This window comes from Sarcophilus harrisii, chromosome 5 (assembly GCF_902635505.1).
Source record: "Sarcophilus harrisii chromosome 5, mSarHar1.11, whole genome shotgun sequence".
Taxonomy (NCBI): domain Eukaryota; kingdom Metazoa; phylum Chordata; class Mammalia; order Dasyuromorphia; family Dasyuridae; genus Sarcophilus; species Sarcophilus harrisii.
In genome coordinates, this window is record NC_045430.1 from 239,388,784 (window position 1) to 239,402,515 (window position 13,732).

General features: G+C 34.5%; 1 protein-coding gene across 5 annotated transcripts in view; it reads right to left on the reverse strand.

Moving 5' to 3' along the window:
• Positions 1-13,732, reverse strand: part of LOC100914588 (phosphatidylcholine translocator ABCB4) — a 106,646-nt gene that overhangs the window by 68,105 nt on the left and 24,809 nt on the right. For all 5 annotated transcript variants that reach the window (XR_004229797.1, XM_031939939.1, XM_031939940.1 and 2 more), the window contains one exon: positions 10,332-10,389. Coding sequence is in view for 4 of the 5 variants with exons in the window: in XM_031939939.1 (XP_031795799.1) it covers positions 10,332-10,389 (58 nt within the window). In the remaining variant the exon portion in view is untranslated. The remainder of the gene's footprint in view (positions 1-10,331; positions 10,390-13,732) is intronic.

Sequence of the window (13,732 nt, forward strand, 5' to 3'; positions counted from 1 at the left end):
TAAACTGTTAATTTTTAAATTTTATCTTTCTGGAGTAATGCCCAGTACTGTATTGTTTTCTGAAATGGTTGTATATGATATGCATAAGATATTTTAAAATCTTTTTTCCCATCTTTTTAAATTTTGAAGGCTATGTTGCTCCTTTCTCCATGTTGTTAAAACAATTCATTCTAAATATTAATCAGCTCCAAAGAAGAAATACAGTCAAGTTGATAATTTGATAACACATAAAGCAAAAAAGAAGCTGCTCCTCTTTTTATTTTTCTCTGGCTATGTTGTCATTTTATAGCTATAGCTCAACTATGTTTTTGGAAATAATATTCCAAACTTTGCCATCTTTTTTTACTTATGTGTTATATATATATATATATATATAGGAATGGGCAGATAAACATGGAAATGATTTTTATTGTAATTTATTAAAGTTATATTACCTGAAGTATCACAATATTCTCTTTGCACTTTAATAGGAATATTTAAAATAGTAGCCACTGCCAATTTTTAAAATTACAAACACAAAAATCCCTAAAATAACTGATAACCTAATAAAAGAAATATTAAAAGAAATACAATTTGCATTACTTTAAAATATAGACCAAATTTAACATAATAATTTCCACTATCCTTTAGTCTGCTTCAAAGAACACTTATGATGTGTTTGAAATTAATAGCTATATAATCAGTCAGCAACCTTTAGAGGGACCATATACTTCAACTGATGAAGAAAAGTTGCTTGATTCTTTGAGATATTTTGAAATTCTGTCTTTCTAGCACATGCATTTGTATGTACCAATAATTGTACCGAATCTTTAAAAGAGTATTTAATTTGGCTTAACATACCCGAAAACCTTTTTTACCGTATTTATTTTATTGCAAGTCTCTCTTCATGGACAGTACAAAAGAAAACTTTGCTCCAGACCATGTGGAAAAATCACAATTCCAAATAAATGGTGCATAGTTAGGCTTTATTGACTTAATTTTCCTGTTTCCTTTAGGTGACTTAGTAGAGGAACTCAAGATTCAGCACCCATGTGAAATTCTGGCCCTCTCCCTATGCGTAAACTGATAGACCTAGGTGATTCTTGTTATGATTTTAAGTGGGAAGGGGCACCTGTCATTGATGACAGACAACTTGAATATATGTACAAGCGAATTTTCCAACAAAACAGCTTCATGCTATTTATAATGGGGTCAACCATTCTGGGAAAGGGCTGATCTAAGAGTCACATGGGCACTAACAATAAACATGACCCTGGTTAAGGATATACAAATTCTCTAGGAAGTAACCCTCTCACTATGACCTAGCTTTACCATGCAAAGGCAAAGTCAGCAATTTTTCTGAAATTTGGGGTAAGGACCAGACAGCAGCAGGGACTCCCCAAGTTATAATAGCCAGAGCTTTTCTTAAAGAAAACACTTCTCTTATTATCATCATCACTTCACAATAGCTCCAACAATTCTCCTAAGCAATCCTGGAGTTACCTACCATCGTTTTCTTCTAGTAAATAAGCACAATCTACACTAATACATTATTTTGAAGGCTAGGATAGAGACCAGTTTTTTTTTTTTAAAGTTGCTGCCTACTGAGAGAACACTTATAACATTTCAATTGGTTACATCCTGCTTTCTCAGTTTTATACTTGCCTTTTTTTTCTTTAGAAAGAACATAAGGAAAGAACATATGCTGACTTCTTCCATTCCCAGAAAGGGATTAGTTGTTGGAAATGTTTCTTGTAGAGTAAGGAAGTGAATTCAAGAGAATGGATCCCCAAAAATGAATTTTACATTGTTGTTTCTTGGGAACAGGAAGCTGATATGTTATATATTAGACTATATGATACTTAACTAGTATCTAGTTAAGTGATTTCTTTTATCACATTTGACAGATACCTTTTTACCATTTCCAGGCCAATAGTGCAGGAAGTTCATGACTAAGCTGAGAACTAAGGCCTGTAAATGGCTGTGGTATTAAATTCAGCTGACTAAGGCCTGGAATGCAGCCACGTCCCTCTAGAGCCAAATACAGCATCTCTCTCATGCTCAAGTCTGATTCCCTAGTGTATTGCATAGCAAGAGACATCCTGGCAAACAGATACCAATGGATATTTAATGGAGACCATGCTTAAGGCTCTTAATGGACAGAATAATAGAATTAAGACTTGGAAGGAACCTTGGACATCCAATCCCTTCTTTTTCTGAAAAGGCGCTGGAATAGGTGGTTGGATCAAAAATCCTAAGACATCAAGCTAGGTTCCAGTTCTAGCTTTGCCCATTAATGATACTTTGATTTGGGTTGAGTCGTTTAATAAATAAACAAGCATTTATTAAACTGTGTGCTCAGCACGAGGTGGGTGGTGGCTATACAAATACAATGAATAAAATAATCCCTATTCACAAGAAGTTTGCATTCTAAAGGGAGAAAAAACAAATGCACCACAGATAATATAAGTATATATAGAATAAATTTAATGAATAAGTTCATACAGAATAGTTAAATGCAAGGTAGTTAGGGAAGGAGGGTGCTAATAGCTGAGGAACTCAGGAAGATCTTTATGTTGAACTGCATCTTGAATGAACAGATCAGTTCTATGAGATGAAGGTAAGGAGAAAATATATTCCAGCCGTAGGGTATGGAGGCCAAGAGAAATTAACTGACTTGTCCAACATTACCTTGGTATTTAGAACCAATATCTCCAGTCTTCCAGTCCAATGTTCTTTTTATATCACCATATATATCTTCTACGGTAGGTCCAATGTATGTAAATTACTCACCTGTCTCATGAGGAGATGAACCATGTATATCTGGAGCAATGTTAGAGGTCTACCTTTTAGAAGGCCCTGATAGGAAAAGTTAAGGTCTCAAAGCTATCTGGATACCCAGGAGATTCAGTCACACATCTTTCCTCATCTCCTAAACTCACATTCCCAAATAGCAGAATATATCAATATAATTGGAACATGTTTTCGTGGGGGCTGAACAATAACAATATGTGTCTTGTTTGCTGGTAGCCCATTTGCTGACAGAATAAAATTTTAACAGAACCTAGTATCATTAGGGATGATCTCCAATATTCCTAAAATAAAAACTATCACTGTTTACACATGAAAGTTAGAAGGTGCAGCCTTGATGCACACCAGCCCAAATGTTCATAGGGATTATTTGTATCCAACCGATAGTAGAGCATTCTGAGCTCATATTGGTGTGATCTTCAACTCTTATGTGTCATTTTGGTCCTCTTTGAGAACAGAAGACAACAACCAATTTTCAAGAGAAGAATAAGGTACAATAGAAAGGAAGGCATGACTAATCCCAAAGACCCTAACTTCATATCCAGGAATTGCTACTTATTACCTATGGGTGAATCAACTAACATTTTGGAGTCTCAATTTTCTCATCTATAAAATGGGGAGATTAAGCCAGATGAGTTCTAAAGAAAGCCCTTCTTGGAAAGGGATCTGTAAGTACACGAATGTTTGTGGCAGCCCTCTTTGTAGTGGCCAGAAACTGGAAACTGAATAGATGCCCATCAATTGGAGAATGTCTGAATAAATTGTGGTATATGAATATTATGAAATATTATTGTTTGGTAAGAAATGACCAACACGATGATTTCAGAAAGGCCTGGAGAGACTTACATGAACTGATGCTGAGTGAAACGAGCAGGACCAGGAGATCATTATATACTTCAACAACAATACCATATGATGATCAGTTCTGATGGACGTGGCCATCTCCAGCAATGAGATGAACCAAATCAGTTCCAATAGAACAGTAATGAATTGAACCAGCTACACCAGTGAAAGAACTCTGGGAGATGACTAAGAACCATTACATTGAATTCCCAATCCCTATATTTTTGTCCGCCTGCATTTTGGATTTCCTTCACAGGCTAATTATACAATATTTCAGAGTCTGATTCTTTTTGTACAGCAAAATAACTGTTTGGTCATGTATACTTATTGTGTATCTAATTTATACTCTAATATATTTAACATCTACTGGTCATCCTGCCATCTAGGGGAGGGGGTGGGGGGGAAGGAGGGGAAAATTGGAACAAAAGTTTTGGCAATTGTCAATGTTGTAAAATTACCCATATATATAACTTATAAATAAAAAGCTATGAAATAATAATAATAAAAAAAGAAAGCCCTTCTCAGCTTCAGGTCCTACAACTTCACCCCTTTGAAAAATTCTTATTAGTTGAAACTGGTAAAATGAATATCAAGAAAGATCTAAAATTAAAAAAAATAATAATAATAAAATCAAAGAAGAAAAAGTCCATCAAGTGCCATATGGATTAACTCACCATTACCTAGACTTCTATAGATTCTACTCCCCCTTTATGTTGGTCTACCCCATTAAGCTATCTCAGTTGTCATTTTTATATCTTTTATGAGTGTCCTTGATGCAAAGAACAATGCCTGGTATATAATAAGCTTTTATTAAATGCCTTTTCATTCCCAAAAAGGCAGCATACAGGCTGAAAATATCAGTGATTTGTTCAAAGAAAAAGCATGAAGTCAGAATCTGAATTGAAATCCCAGTTCTGCTATTTATCAACTGAGTGGCAATTCACTTAGATTCTTTTGGTCTCCATTTTATCATGTGTAAAATGAGGGAGTTCAAGTCTTTTACAACTCTAACTCCTCTGATTCCATGGGGAATAGAGCAGGAAGGGGAGAACACTGTTGCCAGGCAGTCAGTCCCAGACTACCCTTGAGTGTAGACTGCCAGGTCAATCTCAATCCTACATGCTTCCTATGGGAGCAAAGGACTCCCAAAGCACAGGATTTAGAGCATTTGCCTTGTGTTTTATACCTTAGATATAGATATGAGGTCTGGATTCTAAAAGAGTCATCAAATAAAGAAGTTCCAAGAAATCTCAGGATGCTGACCCTCTAGGAATGGATATTTACTGAGAAGGAAGCTTCATCCCTGTCCTGCATTTCTGATTCTGTTCCTCTAAGAATAATTACAATAAGATTAGTCTCTACATTCCAGTAGTAATGTGGTCAGACTTCTCTAGATACCCCTGTGCACTTTTGTGTCCAATGACTCAATCAATAAATACTCAATAAGAATCTGCAATGGACCAAGTATTTATTGTATGCCATAGTTATAAGTAAACTGGATGAAGTAATCTCCACAGGCATCAAGCTTACATTCTAAATGAGGAGGCAAGTACATATAAAAAATATGTTTACATGAATAGAAAATAAATACATATGTAGACAAAGTAGTTATATAAAAGGAAGTTTGGGAAGAAGGCTACTAGGGGTTGGGGGACTCAGGGAAGACTTTGTGCAGAAGATGGCACTTGAGTTACTTCTTGAAGAGAAGGACTCATCAAAGAAATGTATTCTTCAAATTAAATTTCTTACCTATGAGGTTGTTGGTAGGTGAGCTCTGATACCCTATATATCTGTTAGAGGAGAGCTGGAGGAAGTCGGCTTTTGAAATTCATATTCTTCCTAACCTCTATTGGTTTGCTGGAACAATAGGATATTTCAAAAATGAAGAGGTACTAACACAGAAGATTTTGGCTTTATAGAGAAGAAAAGCAACCTCTGAATTTCCTAAAATGTTCAACAAAGGGATGGCTGAGAGGCTGCCAAGCAAAGCATCAATGCTGATATTGAGGGTACAGTTCTGAAGGACTGAGGGTGGGAGGATAGGAACAGGAAGTGACTTGGAGATTTACCACACAAGTCTCCTAGATCAATTCATAGTTCCTGGTTTATTGATTGGGGAATTCCCTTGCTAATAAGTCTTATAAAGCTGTTTAGGTACTTTGTAGATCTAAGGGAATATTCAAATATTCTAAGGCAAAGTTTCTTAAACTTTTTCCACTCATGATACCTTTTTACCCAAGAAATTTTTATGTGACCCTGGGTATGTAGATATATGAAACTGGTATACAAATCAAACATTTACTGATAATAAATCATAATTTCACAACCCTCACATTCAGTTATGGAATCCCATGTGGGGTTATGACCTACATTTGAAGAAAATGAATTCTAAGTATCATGTACTGATGTTATCATGTTAAAAAGTCATATTCAATTTTCATCAATATTGATGTGAAGAAAAATACAATATGAAAGGCAGGGGAAATATACTAAGCAGAGAACTAATCTGGGCATCAGGAATACAGGTCTTGCCTCCATTGCTAGACTATTAGTTCATCTTTTTCAATGCACTAGGCAATTATAAAACTCTTAAGTTACAGATGAATTGCTGGTCTGTATTTTGGTGAAAGCAGTTTCCATGCCTTTTTATTGTTTTCATATTGTTACTTTATACACATATTTGATGCCTCCCTTCCTCTTTTACCAACCCCACAGGAGTTTGTGGGATCCCATATCTAGAGCCAGAAAGAAACTCAGTGGATATCCAATCCTCTGCTGCCCCCATTTAACAGATGTGAAAATTAAGGTCCAATCCAGATGAAAAATGAAATAAAATTCCTCTAAAGATGCAAGGCAGATTCTTAATATTGAAGAAGTCAGTTTCATTCAAGAATTTATAGGTAAAATTCCAGTTACCATTCTTTTTCTTGCCTTTGTATACGATGACAAATATTGGTTGTTCCATGAAAAGAAGTAATATGATGATGATGACAAAGAGTCAGAGCATTCTGATACAAATTCAGTAAAAGTTCAGTAGATATTTGTCCATGATATTTGGAATTATCCTGATTATTAACTGAATTTTTCACTTTTCTTTCACATATCTGGGATTAGTTACAATCAATAGGCACAGCCATCTCAAAAGGACATAAGTCATAAATTAAATGGATAATTTTTGTCATTGTATCCCTAGTGCCTTATACCAGTTAGGTTTTTACAAGTGCTTGTTTATTGATTGGAGGATATATGTACTTAGAGGTTTCCATGATGAGGCTGCAATGAGAAAGTGCATAGATTGCTTATCAATAATTCTCATGGGGTCAGAAGTTCTCTAGTTACCATCATACTGTCTTGAATATTCTTCACCAACTTCCTCTTTTGCCACTCACTATCTGTTCTACATGATCATTTCTTCATTCTTCAACAATGTTATTTGTTCATAGGCCCCTGTCTCTTTTTTATTATTATTATAGCTTTTTATTTACAAGATATAGCATGGGCAATTTTTCAGCATTGACAGTTGCAAAACCTTTTGTTCCAACTTTTCCCCTCCTTTCCCCCATCCCCTCCCCCAGATGGCAGGTTGACCAATACATGTTAAATATGTTAAAGTATAAGTTAAATACAATATAAGTATACATGTCCAAACAGTTAATTTGCTGTATAAGAAGAGTTGGACTTTGAAATAGTGTACAATTAGCCTGTGAAGGAAATCAAAAATGCAGGTGGACAAAAATAGAGGGATTGAAAATATTATGTAGTGGTTCATAGTCATCTCCCAGAGTTCTTTTGCTGGGTGTAGCTGGTTCAATTCATTACTGCTCCATTGGAACTGATTTGATTCATCTCATTGTTGAAGAGGACCATGTTTATCAGAATTGATCATCATATAGTATTGTTGTTGGAGTATATAATGATCTCCTGGCCCTGCTCATTTCACTCAGCATCAGTTCATGTAATAGATCTCTTAAGCTGTAGATTTAACTTAATCATAACATTTTTGAGGCTATGGGTGACATCTCATACCTCTATGAAGTCCTCAGAGAACTCAGCCCACAGTAGGTGTGCAATGCATATTTATTATTTGACCAACTAATTGGTATTTATTCAATTTAAGGATCATGGTGATATGTATGCATGTGTGTGCATGTGTGTTTCTATATGTATGCATGTATGTTTACATGAATTCCAATCCTACATTTGTGCATCATAGTAGAATGTTTTGTTTTTAATGGAAATTTTGACTGTGTCTTTAGTAGACTTAACTATGAAGACAAATCAGAAGCACAGTTATTTTCTTGAGTTCAGTTCTATATGCAACTGATTTCATTAGAAGATCAGCTCAAACTACTCGTGGGTGATTATACCTTGTCTCTTTTCCTTCCAGAACAAATATGTCTGCTGGCTTGAGGGACAAGCTTCTGGTGAAAATCCCTTTAGGGATTTAGAAATAACCACCAACGTAAGAGTGCTGTCTCTGACCTTGCCCTTTAAGGTTTTCACCTATTGAGAAGGAAGTGAATGCTTGTTTATTCACAGCATTTGCTGACAACTTTGACATTTTAATTTAGACAAAAAGTTTGGCAGGATCTTTATTGTGTCAGATTCCCCTCTACCCCTCCCTCCCCATTTAATCTATTTTATCTCTTTACTTTATTCCTATTTTGCTATTATTTTATTCATTTAATACTTTATAACCATCCATAATGCACTAACATGAGGGGATTGACACCCTGAGCCAACCATACTTCAAACAAAGAAATCTTGATGCTTTCCCTCCTCCATTACCAACTCCACAGGAGTCTGTGGGATTGCAGATCTGGAGTCAGAAAGAAATTCAGAAGACATCCAATCCTCTGGTGCCCTATTTTATAGATGTACAAACTAAGGCTCAGGATGTTTTTATGGCATATCCAAGATGATAAAAAGGTTGTTCATCACTAGAGCTAAAATCATTGTTGCAGCATCACACTGTTCCCACTCTGAAAGAGTTTTTTTTTTTCCTATTTCTCAGATAGTCCACCTTGAGTTAAAAAGCAGTCCTATGGGTTAGAGTTATCCTCACAAAAGAAAGAAGCTCAATCTCAGGACAGTTGGGGGACAGGAGCACAGTTTCTTTTCTTTTTCTTTCTTTCTTCCTTCCTTCCTTCCTTTCTCTCTCTTTCTTCCTTTCCTTTCCTTCTTTCCTCTTCCTTTCCTTTCCTATTTCCTCCTCTTCCTCTTCCTCTTCCTCTTCTTCTTTTCTTCCTCTTCCTCTTCCTCTTCCTCTTCCTCTTCCTCTTCCTCTTCCTCTTCCTCTTCCTCTTCTTCTTCTTCTTCTTCTTCTTCTTCTTCTTCTTCTTCTTCTTCTTCTTCTTCTTCTTCTTCTTCTTCTCCTTCTTCTCCTTCTTCTTCTTCTTCTATCTCAAGCTATCCAGTCCTTAAATGTGGAAATCAATGACCTCTCTGTGGATCTGGAAATTTCTATATTTGCAAACAACCAAATGAATTCAATCAATGTTTTATATTTATTGACTGAATTCAGCAGGTTGTTTTCTTTCTTTTTTAAAAACATTTTTTGTAAAGCTTTTTATTTTTCAAAACATATGCATGTATAATTCTTCAACATTAATCTTTGTAGAACCTTGTGTTCCAATTTCTCCCCTTCCCCCACCCCCTCCCCTAGATGGCAAGTAGTCTGATATATGTTAAACATGGTAGAAATATATGTTAAATCCAATATATGCATATATCTTTATACAATTATCTTTCGGCAGTTATTTTCAAACTAGATAAATGCTTCATTTAATTTTCAATTCAATTGTTACTCAAGACAGTTTGGCCTGTGAGAAAATTGAGGGAGTAAAGTCAAGATGACTGATATATAGTTGCAGGTGTTCTTCATTGCCTGGAAAGTGGATATCAACAAAGCAATGATATCATTTAGTCTGTTATTGATAATTTATTGTCATCTCTATGTTTGTGTATTTGAAAAACATTTCATAATTGTATTGAGAGATTATTTCTCACAATAATTTTCTGTATGTGTGGGTAAGTTCTATGACATTTCCTCCTTATAATGATTCATGTTTTCATTAATAAGAGTGAGGGCCCAAGAGAGAGACCATTTTAGAGTCCTAAAATGAATCAGTGGAAAAACTGAACTTTTTTTATTTTAATTTTTAATTTTTTTAATTTGGCAAATCAGATCATAAGGTTGAAGGAGAATTTATGTTTACAAAAAATTAAGTCCAATAAAATATTGTTAGCCAAGTAAGTTGTAGCTATAAGAAGGTTAAAATTAAATTAAACAATATTTATTGGGTACCGACTGTATGCAAGGTATATAACTCTTTTGATTTGATAATCCTATTTGGGAAGTATTAAAGATGTGTTATAAAATAAAATCAAATAAAATATCTTATTTCTCAATAATGATATTTTCAAACAGGTACAGATTCTAACTTTGTGGTATTACTTTTTCAAAAAAGATTATTGTTAAATAAATTATGAAATAGTTCTCTTTCATTTTTATAACATTCCCTGTGACTAACACAGAAATCTTCTAGAACACTATAAAATTCATGAGTAAGCCAAGCTGGTTTGATTGTTAATCTCTATGTTGTCTCATCTTGGATAAAGTATAGCATGTATATCTCATTCTCTTGAAACTACATTTATATAAGTACAGTTTGAATACACATATGTTAGCCAATTACCTGGTCATTTCTTCCTCCAGAATTCTGGCTGGATTTAACATCGCCAAAGAAAAATTTACTAAATAAAAAGAAATTAACAGAAGACATTTTTAAAAGTTTGAGCTATAAAAAATTGGCATTGATAGTTTCAAAATCACTGGCTATCAGTGTGTACAGTAAACACCATTCTCTATTTAATACAACAGCAACAAGCAAAGTAAACACCTGCTTGGAGTTTAAATACTTAAAAGCTAGAAGATTTTATAGTTCATATTCTCTAAGCAAAATGAAGTTTTCTCTTTGCAAGTACAAGTTCACCATGAAGAAGTGACCTCAAGGGTTTGGGGAAATATGTTACAATAGACAAAGAACAGGGAGGACAAAACCTTCCTCAATTCTCCTGTGCTATTTATTTGTGACCTCTAGAACTGTCTTTAAAAAAAAAATCACAAAGGCATTTCAGGATATGGGAGAGGTATGGACATTGGGGGAAAAATAAATTGAACTATTACCAAAAATAAAAGATAATGATTTTTAATTCCTCCCTTGCTATAATTAAAAAGTGGCTTTCTTGGCAATGGGGAGGGGGAGATTTTCAAGCACTTTCCAGGTAATCTGTAGCTCCTACCATACTACATCTAGTGGAGTAAGAAGGGATAAGGTCATCAGAATTTGAAGCACAACAATGCTAGATGAACTATACCCAAAGGTAACTTAGCAATGACTTTGGAAAGCACACAAGTCTACTGACTTTCAATTCCATTTTATATATTTGTCAGAACCTTAGCATTAGAAAGGACTATAGGTGAATCCCAGATACCTAAACCAACAGTTTCATTTTACAGGTAAAGGAGTAAAGAAAGTTTGACTTTCCCATTGTTAACTTTTTAAAGTTAAGAAATAAACCTAAAGTTAGTTAATTAGGAGACCTGGTATCAGAACCTAGTTCTCCTTTTCATACTTATTCCTCAAAGCAAATGTATAATTTAAAATACAAATGGGACAAGATCACAACTATTAAAATGAGCAAAAATGATATTTTCTTAAGGTATGTATCTTATGGTATGGCTATTGTTGGGTGGGTTTGCTAGACTATTTTCTCTCTCTTTTTTATTCTTCATTATACTGCATAGTGGAGGGAAAAAAGAAAAAAATCAGAAATGAAGATGACATAAATAAACTGGAGTTTATTAAAATAAGAACATTTCCTGGTTTTATATTTTTAAATCATTATTCAACAGATAGGTTAATGGTTTATATTCAGGGGAAAAGAGAGAAAGCCAATATTTATCCCTAGGCCAAAGCATTAGATGGAGTGCTTCCCCATTTAAACTTTTCTCCAGCATTATCCTCCCTTCAGTGATGCTGAACAACATGAAGAAAAGGCAACAAAAGGACAATTTCCTTTTACTGTATACTGTACTCTTGATTCTGGTTGGACAGATCAATTCAACCTTGGTCCCTTTAACATATGCATATATGCCAGAGATCATGTTCTCTGACTACAATGAATTTTTTCCAGAAGAGATAAGGATAACATTTATTGAATCCTTTAATTTTGCCAGGTCTGTTGCCAGGCTAATCTGCAGTGTGTCACCACTATCTCACACTGGAAAAATCATTCTTTCTTTGACTTTAGGCATCAAACTTTCTTGTTTCATCTCCTATCAGTCTATATTTCTCTGTCTCTTTTGTTAACTCATCTTTTGAAAACCCTTAATGAGAGTGCCCCTAGGAATTTGCCTTTGCCCATCCTTTCCTCCAATTTTCTTTTCTTTCTGGATAATCTTATGTACTCACATGGTTTTGACTATCATCACTATGTATAGGACTCAAAATCTGAGTGCTCCCTCAATTTCATATTTCTATATAAGTGCCATATAAACAAGAGCTATTAGATTGTAAACTCCATGAGCATAAGAATTGTTTTATCTCAACTTAATTTCTCCTCTAGTATATAGCACAGTATTCTGTATATAGCTGGCATCACATGTTTGTTAAATTGAAAATAAGAGCTTGCCTAAATAAGTAATGACTATAATCAGATACTATTAGAAATAGGAACTTGAAGATTTAAAGAATTTTGGGCCAATTCCCAACACTAGTCCATATAGCATCTCAGAGCCCAGAACCAGAGAAAGGGCACATCTGCATGAATTTTTATGTATGTGAGACCTAGTTGAAACAAGAAAGCACTTGCATTGACATTCTCCCAGACCACATTCGGTTGGTATTGATGATAACCTCATTAGCTCTTCCTGAAAAAGGCCTCTACTTGATTTTGTTCAAATTGCAAATCACCGCCATCTACCAAATAATAGAGATCCAATTCCAACAATAAGAGCTCCCTTTTAAAAAACTGAGGGTCAGAGAGGTTAAGAAATATTAACCAAAAAACTGAGAAGAAAACCCAAGTTTTTCAGGACCAAATCTAAATCTGGTACTTACTACAGTATCTTGAATATTGTAGATATTTAATCAATATTTATTGATTTATTGATTAATATTTTTTCTACTACACTAGTCTGCCTCTAACCATATGCCACAAACAGAGTCTAGTGAAAAATAGCTGAACTAATTTGAATATTCAGATATGGTAGAAGTATTCCAGTTTGATGATAAATAATTGCTGGTTAGGTGAATTCATCAAGGCCAAAATCACATACAGTGGTCATCTTTGAATGCTCAACTAAGTCTACCTTTTTTACTCCCCACATTCAAAAGTATTTGTGTTTGTGCTTTTGTTACACTGTCTGCAACTTGATTAAAAAAAAAAAAAAAGTAACAAGTGAGCCACTTTGCTGGTCTGGATTAAAACATCTCAGATGTTTGTGTAGCTGAATGTCTGATAAAAATACAAAATAGCAAATTCTAACCAAAGCTGCTTGGTGGAGGACACATAGTACTGGCCTTGGAGTTGAACTCCCACATCTGGTATTTAGTAGCAGATTAACCATCAGCAAGTTACCATGATCCCTCTGAGCCTCCGGAAACTCTCTAAGGCTACATTATAGAGAGCTTTCACTCTGCATAGGCAGAGGAGTTTCTCAACCAACAAAATCACAGGTCCTTAATATTTGGATATACCCATGTTGATTCTTGGGTTTCAAACCCTTTTGGACCACTAAGTCCCTATAATAAAACATTAAAATGCTGAAGTCCCAATATGAGGATTATAGAGGGATTATATGTGTATATATGCATATAAGTATTTGTATAAGTATATATGTATGTGTTTTATATATATTTATATATATATATATATGTGTGTGTGTGTGATGAGTGTGTGTGAGAGAGACAAAGACAGAGAAAGAAAAAGAGAGAGATCAAATTCTCTTAATTCTTTTTTCTAAATAGGGAATGTTATTTTACAGAAGAAACTCACTTATTTTGAGATTTTCTTTGTAACAATATAACTAGAT